Source organism: Galleria mellonella, unplaced genomic scaffold, assembly GCF_026898425.1.
Source record: "Galleria mellonella isolate WM207_F2 unplaced genomic scaffold, CSIRO_AGI_GalMel_v1 utg117, whole genome shotgun sequence".
NCBI lineage: Eukaryota > Metazoa > Arthropoda > Insecta > Lepidoptera > Pyralidae > Galleria > Galleria mellonella.
In genome coordinates this window covers 9,735,946-9,751,460 of record NW_026441980.1, presented here as the reverse complement: position 1 = coordinate 9,751,460, position 15,515 = coordinate 9,735,946, and the positions used below count along the sequence as shown (strand labels likewise).

The 15,515-nt window shown below is 28.6% G+C and overlaps 1 protein-coding gene across 1 annotated transcript in view; it reads right to left on the bottom strand.

Moving 5' to 3' along the window:
* Positions 1 to 15,515, bottom strand: part of LOC113511846 (vitamin K-dependent protein C) — a 38,819-nt gene that overhangs the window by 11,834 nt on the left and 11,470 nt on the right. The window contains exons 2-5 of the mRNA XM_026895568.3: positions 10,091 to 10,199; positions 8,022 to 8,115; positions 2,700 to 2,829; positions 1,600 to 1,675 (exon numbers count right to left, since the gene is read on the bottom strand). Coding sequence (XP_026751369.2) covers positions 1,600 to 1,675; positions 2,700 to 2,829; positions 8,022 to 8,115; positions 10,091 to 10,156 — 366 coding nt within the window. The 5' untranslated portion in view covers positions 10,157 to 10,199. The remainder of the gene's footprint in view (positions 1 to 1,599; positions 1,676 to 2,699; positions 2,830 to 8,021; positions 8,116 to 10,090; positions 10,200 to 15,515) is intronic.

Sequence of the window (15,515 nt, the reverse complement as noted above, 5' to 3'; positions counted from 1 at the left end):
ATAAATATTATATGAATAATTTCTTGTAATGTCAATACTGAAAAAACTTTTGACATAACAAGTTGGCGTTAAGAATTGACATTGATATAAGTGAATAAAGTACAACTTAACAAAAACTAATCTGAGATTGATATTTTGACTTGTCACGTGAGTCTTTTAAGGAGTAGACAGACAAAGAAGGTAAAACGGAAATTTCCATGCAACTTGTCATTCGAAATTTAATTTCGAATGAGAAAAATAGGTAGGTAACTTATTTATTCCTTTCTCAAACAAACAAATGAATGTCAGTTCAATGAATGTTAATGACTTGTAATTTCTTAAATGACATTTTTTTAAATAACTAAAAATGAACATAAGCTAATATTATATATAGATGTAAGTTTTTTTTTTCTCTATTTACAAAGTACCAAACAATAAAATTGCTATGATAATTATGACGTTCATTGTACTTACGAGATTGAATATATAAGTAACAATAGTACTTATTCAATACTAATCGCAACTATTATACGAGTTCTCAAAGAACAGCAGCTGTTCGTTATAAATTCAATTAAAATAAAAAATAAAATTAATAAAATTAAATATGTTATTCTTCTACATATCATTAAATTACCAGTCATTAATTATATAATCGGTATTGTTTTCCAGAAAAAGTTTGAATTACTGTTAATTCACTTGTATTTCTTAATATCTGTTCTTGAAAGTCGTGCACGCTTGTAACTACGGTTAATAAGTAGGTACAGTTCTTGATTAACAATCCCTCATTTAGAAAAATCTGTATATATTTTACGTAGTATTTTTAATTAAAGAGAAATACAACAAATGCTTATTTTGTATTCATGGCATTAATTGAAGTGGCTTTTAAAATATTTCGTAGAATTTGGTACTTTCACTTTATAACGACTAAAAGAAAATTGGATTGTATAAAGTAAAATCATAAGAAAAGTAAAAGCAAAAAGTAACAATGATACTTAATAAAAATATATGTTTTATATTATACGTATAATAACAAAGCTGATTATTGTGCTATCGATGTACAGAAAACATTTTATTATAATATACAATATTATAATAAAAATTAATAAGACTGTTTATATAATTTAATTAAACTCTGTATTCAGATAATTATTGTAGAGCTTGCTCTATTGGTTTTAACACAGGTATTTATTGTATTGTAAGTAGAAGTAGGTATCATTTGTGTTCTAAACTATACTAATATAACAAAATTGTAACTAGACAATGTTAATACATCACATATTTAAAAAAAAACATACGAGGGGTCTTTACAAATCTAATAGAAGCCAAAACAATATTTTTAGAAATTTTGTATGTCTATCTACATGTTTGTGTGCATATTTATTTATGTATCATGCAAAAACTACTGCACCAAATTGTATGCGATTCTCACAGTTATGTTCTTGAAGGTCTAACTTAAAATTTAATGTACGTTTTAGTTTGACACACTATCTACTTTTAAATAATATTTTAGAGTGAGTCTACCGCTGTCACTTGGAAAATCCCATTTATTTCTTCTTTAAGAACTTAAAATGAAAATGTATACCTTAATACTATTAAACTTTACTAAAATTTAATAATTACCACTTGTATTTGTACGGATTTTCTTTTGACTTTGTCTCGTACTGTCGCATGACGCATGTCGTTTGTTCTCTTGCAACTGTAAACAAATTTTCTGTTTGCAAATATCTATCAATTCCGCATTATAAACATATTATTAGCAAAACAATTAGGTATAGGCAATATATTACAGTTTTGTTATAATATTGGTTATATGTAATCAATTTTGCAATAAATTTACAAAATATGAAATGTAGGCAAGTGTAATATGAATACGAAATAAATATGTGTCTATAACACTGATTGTAATAGTTATATATTCTTTTATAAATATTTTAAAATACCGAAGCAATTTTGCTTTTAGCATAACTACACAAAACGCTTTCAGAGTCGATATAGAGATATATAAACAAACAAAGTTATTATATCAAGTCGATTTTCCTTTTGAATGAAATTCTCAGTGAAAGTTTAAATGGAAATATATTGTACAGATCCCATAAATTTCAACGAGCTGAGAGTTTGATAATAAATCATAAAAGCTCAACATTGTTACATTGGTACCATCGTTGTAAACCATGACAGACACTCATGCTTATGACATTTATCTCTCTTTTATTTATACTAGCTATGCCTGTGACTTCTATCGCGAAAAAATTAAATTAAATCCTATAAAAATACTTTGGAAACTTTTGTCTTTATCATCCGCTACATAAAGTTCTATGTAGAGGACATTATTCTTAACTTTTTATTTAAGAAAATCATTACGTTTTACGTGAGTTCGTACAATGGAAAGTTCAAGCTATGAATCAGAACTAATGGCTATACCTCATGATTCGCTTGACCGATTCTGAAAAAAAAATATGTATATTTTTTATATATCCTTTATAGTAAAATATTTAAGATTTACATTTAAAAAAAAATTACATTGTAAAAAAAATATATTACCAATCAGCGCGAGAGTAAACTCAACCAATTGCAAACAGAGTTATAAAAATCGATTCAAAATGTGCCAAAATTTTGTTTACACTAAAAAATAGTGTATTCAGAACCTTCTTCTTTTGAAAATCATAAAGCTAAGCACGTTTGCGGTATAAAATACGAGTCATCAGATTTTTTCAACTCACCTTGCAATTTCTAAACGTAGTGCACTTCCACATACTTCTCGGTGCAGGCAATGTCGCCGCCTGGTCTTCTTCCCACCATGACAATAACTCCATCGACTCCATTTGGAATACAAGGGTTTTGTATTTTTGTCTATAAAATTAAAAAGTCTTATATAATTCCATAATTAATTCATAACTAGTACTTGTACTGGGACTACTATATATTTATCTGTGTTAATGCAATTATACACACAGCAACGTCATCAATACTCAATATGGCATTATACTAAAACAAGTCTATAAGCTTATTTTAGGTGTACGTATTAAAAATTTATTTCAAACATAAAGAATTGCAGTGAAATTACAGAGTTCAAAGACTTATATGTTAACCTTATCTTATCATAATACCTAATTTATGCAAGTTTTTACACTTTTGTCTATAATATTTTAGTATGCTGTCATTATCAACTTTAATTTAAAAAATACAATTTTTTCCAGATAACTACATTGATTGTGTTCAATATTTATGACCATATTACTAGAACGAAGAGTACTTCTTTATAACAGAATACAAATTACGATTTATTAATTTAATATGCTTATACATTTAAATACAATTTAGGTTCATAGCAATCTAAACCTTTTCAAATAATTATAAAAGAAGTTGGCAAAGTTGTTAGATTTAATTATCAATTAACAATCACAAGTTTCAAACGTAATAGGCAAATACCAGTCAGAAGAATTAGAAATACTTGTAATTATAATAAAGTAGTAGTACGTTCCTTTTAATTACGAATCGTTGATTTATTTAAATAGAAATATAAACTCGTACCTTCCTAAATGAAACAAGACACAAATATTTCATTTTACAAGGTATTTTGAAATAATTAATGAAGGAATAATAGATATTACTGTACCATTGGTAAATGTAGTCACTACTTTATTTTGATAATAATAAATGTGAGTTATAAACTGAATATTACAGTCTCTGAATAACGTGCCTGACTCTTAACATCTATTACGTAAAATATACCTTCATATTTCACAAATTAATTTTCACCTTTCTTTTTACTAACTTCTAATATTGTCATTCGGGCGAAAAGAGGTTCTTAGTAATGAGGTCTAAGAGCCTCATTGCTAACAACATTGCAACCTTATTAGGTTAATCTCCACGGTTGCATTCCACCTGGAAACCATCGTGGTTAATTCTTGTGAAATCCGTCACGATGAGCTAACTAATCCGTTTTCATCGTCACTTATCATCACTCACTGTTGCCTCGCCAGTATATACTGATAGAGTTACTATTCTATTTTCATCCATTAAAAAGATATACCGTCACCTATAACTAACGATTCATTGGTAGTAAAAAATAGTGACTAGTAAGCCACACAACAGATATACAAATTTATCTAAATCTAGGTAATTGAATACTTCTATATATTTAAGTGAAAATTATATCATTTAATTAGCTTGAATAGATGGTAAAAATTAGTAGATATTGGTAAACTATTGTCGTAAAAGACGCCAAAACTCATGACCTTGTCACCTTCGAGATGATTAGACCATGACCATTCTGAGCAAGACCTATTTCTAGCATTCACAACATAGGATTCGGTTGTTCTAGCCTTCAAAACTAGTTTCGTCATATAGGTAATTTAGACTATGTAGTGTACATATAAATAAAGAAAAGGATTTAGCTGTTATATTTTTTGTGGTGAGAGTTATTCTGTATGATGACCGACTGATACAGCGATTTAACACACCGCCTTATCTTCCAATGGTCGCAATTTCGATCCCCACACAATACAATCATTTATATTCGTGAGCATGACTGTTTGTATTGGTCTGGGTATTTTTTATATATAATATGTAGGTTTTTATCAAAAAAAGTATGTAAGTATTTTAATGAGTTGTCTAGTACTCATAGTACATGCTTGCTTAGTTTGAGAGTAGAGAGCGTTTTGTAATATAACCAGTAGTATTAATTATTATTTATTATATACTTAAATATATATATAATAAGTCAATTTTATATATAAAATAGTACTACTATTTATATAAAAGTCTAATTAACCTGCTGGATAACCTTCTCATAAAATTTATTTGCAACCAGTACATTCATTTATGAAACAAAGTTACACGTACTTCTCAAAGTACATACTTTACACGTTAATCGGTTGACTAATTTCACCTCGCCGAGACGAAGTCGCTTAAACTTGCCCGTTTAAATCCTAATTAGTATCTATTATAAATTCGAATGTGTATGTCAGTTTATTACATTTACACAGAACTGATTTTTATTGCAACCTATAATAAAGATAACATTACAAAATCGTGCAATATATTTTACCATTAAAAATTAAATTAAATTAACAATTTTTAATACTTCCCGCTTTATATACCCACTTGTTTGTACGCGTGTATTTTAGAGTAAAAAAATCAATGAAATAGACTATTTTTATATCGCATATCAATATAAAATATAAACTAGATTTTAAATTATACTTTCAAAAACATAACAGTGAAAACTGCATCCAAATTCATGCAGTAGTTTTTATATGATACCAGAACAAACATATGAGTAAAATGTCTAAAAATTATTGTTTGACACTTATATGATCTATTAAGATCATATTTCACATTTTTTTTCATTTCAATATCTTCCATGTACAGATATCGTCTAGTTACCATACAAACTTTCATCTCCTATTTTACTCTTTTATTAGTAAATTGTTTATATCATTAACATTTTCAATACCTATTTTATCCTTTGAGGTTGAATTTTCACAATCCCTAATCCGCTATATAAAAAATCTAACTGCAAAATTTCAAAAGTCTAGCTTAAGCGATTTAGGCTCCGCGTTCATAATATGGGTCAGTCAGTCAATTAGGATCTTTTTTTATATACTCGTATATAGATATATGTATAAGCTTCTGAAAGCGGATGAAAAACCGGCACTTATAGTCCTTAAGAGGCTATTTATTTTTATCATCCATAGCGGTGTTACGTCCGAGGCGTAGAATAGAAGTGCGGTAGCCCTGTTCTTTAAGAACTATACTTGAATAACTATAGAACAATATCTCTTCTAAATCACGTCTATTTACTGTTTTCGAGAAACCTGACCAATCGTCTTAAGCGCAAACTTGACGATTTACAGCTACCCGTACAAGCTGGCTTCTGAAAGGGCTTTAGAACGATAGACCGCATGCATACGCTAATCATCCTTTTTTTTTAATAGATAATGGTAACCCGCGCTATCGGTATATTCTGGCATGGAATCAGTGAGGAATGATTGATCAAGATGAAAAGGCAGGTTAGACCATCGTGACGAATTCAATAATATATTAGTCACGATAGTTTCCAGGGGGAACCACGTGGAGATCAACCTGATAAGGTATATTGATAGCAATGAGGACTAACCTTCCCTTTACTAACAATCCCTTCTTCCACTCATCCTTGATTTCCTCTCTAGCAATAAAAAAAATATAGATATAGACTATTTAAAGCTATTGATATATCTTTGAAACTTGATATGACACAGGGTTAATATAAATTCGGTATACTGCAGCATCTAGCAAATTACCTTTTATTGGACACAAAATTTCACGTATTTTATAAAATGAAAAGGCTTTTATAATTTACTTCAGTATTTTACATAACAATGGCTGATTGTATGCTGATGATGCCATGGCCCTTAATCCATCATGCGTGCTCTGTATATTTATACTTTAACAGACAAAGGTTTATATGAGCTCAAAATCCTGACTTAAGTTGACGACTATTTATCATATGATATCAAACCAACGAGACTAAAACAAACACTTTACTCGATAACAGTATTCATATTTACTAGTCAGTTATTAATAAGCCCTTAGTTCGAAATATATATGAAATATTGTCAGTTTACATTGCAACTAATAATAATATATTTAGTACATTATAATATTTTATTATAGCACGTCGGTCTTATTTGGCTGGGTGTAAAATACGGAAAAATCTCTATCTCCAAGCCCCAGGTTATCTATGGCTGCGGCAAATGTAATAGCTATAGTACCGAAAAAAATTATGATAGAGCATCTTCGGAATCCCATTCTTTTTCAAGCGTAAGGGCAACGTCAACATATTTCGAATTATTTCGCTTGACGTTGGTCTAGACTGGCCCAAAAATCTACCTACGCTATCGCTGAAACGTACACGAATAAAATAAATCAAAATAGAGTACAAAAGCAACAGCATCCAGCATGTCGTTTGTTTCCATGCGCACAAAAAAAGACATTTACCATAGATTCATTTGCCATTTTATCTAAGGAGATAGGACAGTTGATATGACATTAACGTTAGATGATGTATTTCTCCGAAACACTCAAAGTAACTAAGTTATTATTGATATCAATATACGATCGCTTATTATAAATAAGTTACATTGATCGACTCCGAATAACTGTACTTGTAATAGAGTGGTTAACGCGTTATATCTTTACGTTTATACCTATTTATCATTATCGTTTCAGTCGTTCATTATCCAATTCTGAATACAGGGCTGGGAGATTAAAAACTCTCTTGTACACGAATTATAATAGAGTTATATATGTAACTGGCGAACATAGTGTGAAGAATGTTAATTGTACGCCCTCAACTTGAGAGACTTATAAACTCGGCAAAATATGCAGAGCAAATCTTATTATGATTAATGTAACTTGCCTTTTAACTCCCCTTTATTTTATATTAATGTTGTAAATTCTAATTAAACAATGTCTAATGACGGGGTCTTAATAAACCAAAAGAACAATTTTGAGAAATTCAAATCAACTTTATGTAAATAAACTTGTTTACAAGCACTTTTAAATCGTAATTTTTTAAATCTACTACAGGGTTCAGATTAATGTTATCAGTTGAGAAGCGCCTGCTATTGCAGTTAACTTAATAGTTACTCTTTTAAATCTCTGTTAATATATGTATAAACTATTATAAGTACACTTATATTTATTTAAGTGAGTTGAGTGATGTCTAAAAATATATGGTCATTAAAAAGCCTATGCATGTTCGACTAACACTACGCACGCTTGTCATTAATAAATTTAATATTAAATTTGTATGTCTGTATGTAGTTTTGATCAGACATCACGTAAAAACTACTGCATCAAATTAGATGCGGTTTTATGCGGCCAGAGCTATATTCCTAAATATCTAATTTAAAAACTGGTGTATATTTTATCGTGATACGCCATCTAGGTTTATATCATTAGTTTTTTTACTTGTAAAATTCACGCGTAAGAAGTGACGGGCAAAAAGCTAGTTTATATATATACTTACATTAAAATTTCAATTATATTAATCATACCTTTTTTCACAACTATTAATTTCCGCGTATGTTCATATAGATTGTCACTCGTGTCCACCACTCTCGCATCTCTTCTCGCGTCCTCAGTATCAATCTGAAAGAGTATGTAAATGTCATACTTATTTCTCATATGGACTATTTAAGCGAGGACTATATTAATTTAAAGAAACGAAAAAATCTCTTAAAAGCGTAATAAATATTTTACTAATACTGAAACGAATTATTTTCGATATAATAAATAATAAATTACAAGTACCATAATTGGTTCTATATAGTTTCCAAGGAAAGTAATTGGAAAAGTTTGTAATAGTTTCATAAACTTATAAAATATAGGTAAAAAATTATTTTAAATTAGGAAAATTTATTTTTCTAAACTAGACAGACCAAAAATAATACTCGGGAAATTATTCCCCATAATTTCTCTGGTAGCTTTACATATGTAAATGGTGACTACTGAAATAAAAATGTCTTCCACTTTCCCTATAATTAATATAGTGAAATTGTATCTGTCCCGAAAACAATATCTAATGTTTCATTAATTTCAAAACATAAAATATGTCAAATATATTTATAGTTTTTACACAAAAAAATGTTGATGTATTTGTATTATACATAAATCTGCCATTCTATTTTGTTTTATCCTCAAAAACAATATGTAAATGAAATGTAATGCAAAATAACAAAGATGACCCTTTTGTTCACAACATCAAACGCATAAGTACCTGAATACACATGGAACTAGATTAAATCCTATTGAATATTTATTATTATTTTTTTCAATGTTTCCTTAAACTTATACTATTTGTACATATGTACTAACAAATATTCTTTTCATTTTTTTACTTTTCCTACAATAATATATATACAATAATATATATATATATACTTAACAAGAGAAGAATTACATTTTCCCTTAGAATACACAGTTTTTATAAACTTCCTCTTAATTTGAGTATATAATAATATATCTGAACTTGATCTTAATATATTACTGAATGGTTAAACGAAATTAATGAATAGGTATAGTAACCTTGATTTTGATGAATCAAATGCTGCACTATTATCAATATTGAAACGGTATATAATAGCATCAATATACCACTGTTATTCAATAATGTAGGTCAATCCTTTTAAAAACCCATAGTTTCCACACAATAGTTGCAGCCAATTGATAAAAAAAGATGTAGCTATTTTAATTTGGCTGAAAGCCAAGTATTCTTTATAGTTGCAATTTTGGCATCAGTGCATCTCAATAGTGATCCGTTGCATTACTTTAATTGTTACAATGAGCCTTATATGTACCGTGTACATTTCCTGTTGGTCTATATATGTAATAAGAATAATTTGATGACTTTGGTGGTATTCGGCGGTTTAATTAACTGCGATATCTACCGATGACTATGGGTTTGATCACCGTACAATAAAACATTTGGATTCATGAATATGTTTGTTTTATTGTAAATACTGTTAGCAGATTATAAACAAAACTTAAGAAGTGGAAGTTCCACTTTAACGATTATTAAATAAGTGAAGATTTTGGGGGAAAACACTACAATGTTTATGAAATCACAAATATTTTTTTATTAATTGCAAAAAACATTGATAATTTTGTAAAATCTAATTTAATTTTTATGACTAATGATCGAATAAAATAAAAAAGCGTTTTTAACATAAAAGATTATACACATCTCTTTATTGCCTTCCATTCTGCTATTAAATTGATATATTCTTCCCACTTGTAACAGAACAAACATTCATAATATCTTTCTCTTTACAAAGTATAACCATGCTTTGCGTTTTACCTCATTACATATCCCATCTAGGGGAAGCCAGATAAACAAAATTCCACAGAGGCAAAACTTCTCCACTGCAACTTAACGTGATCAAAAGAAATATTAATTATTGTCGAGCGGCAAAATAGATCGGCTTTCAAACTTAACATTGTTGTCTACTTTTAGTAACACAATCCTTATTTATTCTCATAAATCAATATAAGACAGTCTCAGTTACTGATACTACATTCAGGCTTTTTTGTATTTACTCATTTAGTATTTTTATAATATACTCACGTGTTCGGCGAAAACTTTTATTACAATAAATATATTAACAACAATAAGAGAGCACAACGCCTTCATATTCTTTGCACCTGGCCACTAGAACTTCACGAGTATTCGGCATCTAGAAGCAAACATAAGTTTATATTAATAAGTACAGTATGAAGATATCAGTATACCTATATACAAAATATAGAAAATGCTCTACCAGTGAAATTGAACATCCTTCCCAAAGAAATATACGTCGAAAGAAAGTTAAAAAAAATTGTGCTTCCTATACTAATATTACAGTTAATGATATGAGCACTATTTATATAGGAGATTTAAGTTTTTCGTTGTGGATCGCCCTATGATCATTTGGGGGAAATTTATCAGTAGAATAAAGCCTTAAAAGGATGCTAATGAATTCTATTGAACACTGTACGATACATCAATTAGATAGGTTACAAAACAATACATTAAATATTAATATTAAAAAAAGAGCTTGTGGCTTTATAATTTTCCCTACCATGCAATACTACAGAGCTTATTAAATTGCCATAACGTATGTACTCGTATATCAACCAGTAATTTCAGTATCGTTTCTATCTTAGAGCACATTTTAAGTCTTGTTACTTGTATAGATCCTGCAGTTTCAATTGTGCTTATACAGCAATTTCTATTTGCAAATTAGACTAATCTTTTTCAACCGAGCTCAAAAAAAAAAGAAGATTCAATTATATTTTTTTATGTTCGTTATAATATAAATCTGTCAGTTATAAATTGATTTGAAAAAAAATTTTTTAACTATTTTTATATGTATATTTTTATATACTTTCCCATAGAAATTTTATCAAATCGTTTCTAGATAAATCATAAAATGTTATTTTATGAGTTTATTATAAATTTTAATACACATAAAACTTTTTGTATATCAGTCAAATTCGAACTTATGACGTTGACTTTTTATAAGTCGGGATAGTGCGCCAATAGGATACAACCTCTCTAATTTAATAATATAAATAATGGCAAATACACACGTGTCTATATTTTATAATGTGCGAAGGGCATCCACCTTCATTAACAAAGAATAGAAAATTCATGACCCATGAGTCCTCTGGGACACCAGTGATTTACAAAGGGCAAGGCGCTAGAATAATAAACTTAGTACATACAATATAATAATATTACAGGTGTATATACTAGATATACGTATATAGATATAGATTAAAGAGTAAATTATAAATATTTAAAATATTCGATCGAAAATGAAAGAGACAGAATATGCCTTATTTACACTACACATATTATATTTGGAGAAAAATAAGAGTATTACATAAACCGATAATCATTATGAGATTGGATTGCTGAAAGCTATCTTTTCAAGGCAAGCAAAAATATCCTTTTTAAAGTTATGAGTTCCACCCTTACACGGATGATAGTGGTAGTAAACAAATTTACCATACAAGCACTTATTCATAGCTCAGAACGTGTGAAACTAGAGTCTAGATTTGATTTGCTGTTAGCTAATTAACATGTCTACTCACCACGCAGACACAACAATATAACAGTAATTTCACATCACGTTTTGATATTAAATCAATTACACGACATTAGCTTTAATAAAATACTACATAAAATACATAAAGACTATTTCAGTTTCATAAAAATAATTCATATATTACGATACTAGAGATTAAATGTCAATTAAATCACGAAATTATATCCTGAAATTAGTGTCTCGCTACTAGATATTTAATGTAAATTAGGTTTTAAATAACGATACTGAGGTGGTACTGGCATAAACTTTATGATATTACATTTGGAACAGACATGATTAGATTTGACTGAACTTAGTACAATTTATGGTATTAAATTTTTTTATATTGAAAAAATTTTTAATAGTCTTTTGTGTTTTGTTTTCTAAATCAAATCAAAATTAATAATTAAAGTCCTCTACGCTTGAGTTCACAACAAAAGTCTCTAAAAAATTAATCCATATTTTTTGAGTACTTGCGTAATACTCGTAATTGCTTTGTGAATGTTGATTAAATTATGTCTCTACATGATTTTTAGCTTTTAAGTTAGATGTAGGTGGACGAGCGCGTTTTAAAATTTTAATAATTAACTAAGTGACATTAGTTCAGCTAATTTATATCTTTTTTACTATTAATGGATTATAAAATAACAGGGTTAATTATTATACAGTTATATATATATATATATATATATATATATATATATATATATATATATATATATATATATATATATATATATAAAGATTACATCAAGTAATCATCCCTTGTCATAAGGGAATTAATTAAATTTACCGCTGTCGGATAACTTGTATAGAGCTACTTAAAGTTTGTAAATGTATACTGTCACGAAAACTCATGTTCCAGATTTCTGTTTTGTATTATTATGCAAATTAAGCAATACCTAGCTATCTCTTGGTACCTATGTAGAATAATAAAGTTTAAAAATTAAAATGAAATTAAAAAATATCTCAATCCTGACAATAGGACCAATAAGGGAGTAAACCCACACTCTTTGCTATAAAAAGAATAAATAAAATCAATACATAGTGAAGATATCATAACTCCACACATATAGACAGAAAATACAGTTGAGTTGATAACCATATTGTCAAAAAAAATTTTTTTAGATAGGTAATGGTGGCAAAATAAAAGCATACCCATATTCAGAATAAGTACACGCCGAACACAATGGCTCAAGAACAATGCAATTAGTGCATGTAGCAACACAATTCTAACACCTTCAATCTTCGCTAGACGTATATAGAAAGGTCACACAGATATGACGCTTGGTATTGTTTCGAGAAAGAAAATGGACAAATTGCCCTCCCGTATATGGTATTGACAAAGAGGTCAAGAATATCTTTGGTCATATCTAAAAAAATCATTTTTAATTTTAAATATTTATACTCATTAAATTTTCAGCGCTTGATTGTCCATTTCTGTAAGTACATAACCATTTATAAAAGTTTAGATGAAATTTTTGGCAAGTATTAGTTCTAGAAATGTTAGTTAAGTCTTGTTTTTTTTCTCCTATAGAGAATAATAAACTGGCAAATGAGAAACAAGTTTTAAGTTTTATATTTTTGTATTGAGTTGATAAAATATCGCATTGCGAGATTTCTTGTACGAAAAATAAAGCTAGCTACCAACAATTTAAGTATTTCACCTCATAGATATAGCAGCTAAGTAATCCTAATTAATAGAGTCGTTTCCACAGTAAGTAACATCATTACTTATAGATTTTCAGAGCTTCTAGGGGAAAAACGTACAGGCTACGATAACAGCTTACTATCAAGCGAAATGTATTTATCTGGTATATAAAAGAAGACAATAAGCTATGTTAAATACTTTTTTTAATTTATAATATTTAATTTACTATTTGTATTGTTACTTCTTAATGAAGTAACAATATTTTTAATATTATCATATCAACCAGATATGATATTATTCAAAATAGGTACATATGTAAATAAATAAAAATATTTTGTTATTAAACCGAAAGATTTAAGTACAATACAATACAAATGACCGCCGTGTGGTCCCAGTGAAGAATAGGCCACTCCTTCCTTTCCCGTAGGTGTCGTAAGAGGCGACAAAGGGAGGACGAGGGATGGGCAGCAGCGTTCCTCTTAAAATATCTCCAAAACCTAACTGCGGTTACCAATCTGCTTGCCAAGCGTGGCTACTATTGCCAAAACTCCTCAAGAGAGAAGGCAGATGTTCAGCAGTGGACAGTTAAAGGCTAATATGATGATGATGGTAATAAAAATGAACAAAAAAAGAATGGTCACTGCTTTAATATGGTAGTAACAAGGACTTCGTTAAATATGTGTATGTATATAAACATTCTTAATAAAAACAATAGAAACCAATATATATATATATATATATATATATATATATTGTCTTTCTGTCTGTACGTTTGTTTCAGCATCATGCAGAAACTTCTATACGAAATTAGATGCGGTTTTTACAATGGTATTCCTGAAAGTTTAATTTATAAAATGGTTATCGTTTTATCTTTATATACTGTCTAGAAGCGATCTATTATTAGGTTTTTACATCTGAAATCCACGTGTACAAATTCGGTAAAAACTAGTTGCATAAATTGCAATTCATATTACTTTTCTTGTAATATGAGAAACATATACCTAATAATAATCTAACATAGAGCATTATTATTAAATATAATTCCGTGTTGCGTGGAATTACAATTATCCGAAGAATTAATGTTCCATTAGCACAGATCATTGTACTATAAACATTCATTATTATGAGCTCTTCTTTTTCATAGTTTTACTACTCAATACTCATGTATAACGAAAAATACCTATTGAGTAAAAATGCCATTTTTCTGTTTTTTTTTTTATGCAACTTATAATGGCAAAGAAGTTGATGGCCTACCTGATGGACCGTCGCCTATAGACGTGAATAGTATCATGGACATAACAGAGTATACAGTTTCGCTCATGATACCCCCATACGTTGCTATTCCTGAGGACTAAGGTCTTATGCCTAAGGTCTTATGCCTAAGGTATTACCCTATAAATTCATTGCTATATCCTACCCTTCAAACCGAAACACAACTGTTTTACGGTTAAAATACGAATGGGACAGCCCAGACCCAAACACTTTTGTGCAGTCTACCTCTGGTAATGAATAAATTGGTTATTATAAATTTAACATATAGTTGGTCCTATCTACAACAAAAAATTACGTTTTCATGACAAAATTATACAGATAAGTTGAAGCCCTGTGATGTCATTAAATTTTATTATTTAATTATAATGAGAATATTTTACTTCATAGTATCCTTTAAAATACTTTAAAGTTTGCTATCTAAAATAGTTATAACGCATAAAGGACAGTATAATTTTAAAAAGAACATATTCAAATATTTAGATATATATTATTTTGTATTAGATATTAAACCCTGGTAAAATATTTTTTTCAAGATTATCCTCAATATAATATGTATATATAGTTACAACGCAAAATAAATTATTTTCCTTGCAGACCGTACATTTCAAGCGACAATTAATTACTCTAGGTCATTCACATTGCCAGAGACACTGGATAAATATATAGTAATTCATATGAGGACGTTCCTATTGTTACTTATTGTAAATTGCCTTCTATACAAAAGTAGTAACCGCTGCCTATACACATAATAAAATAATCACAAAAAGATGCCAGCAAAAGGTATTGTGCCTAAAAACGATTAGTAATAATTTAAAATTGTTCCTTATATAGAAATAAACTAAGTTTATATTAACAATAACAAAATTATTATAGGACCAACACAAAACTTCAATAAAAGTACTATTACTAGTTAAATAACATAATTAATATTCTGTTCCACAAAAAAAGACTTCAATTGTAGTAAAACTAGTTTCTTTTTTTATTTAAAAACTAAACTA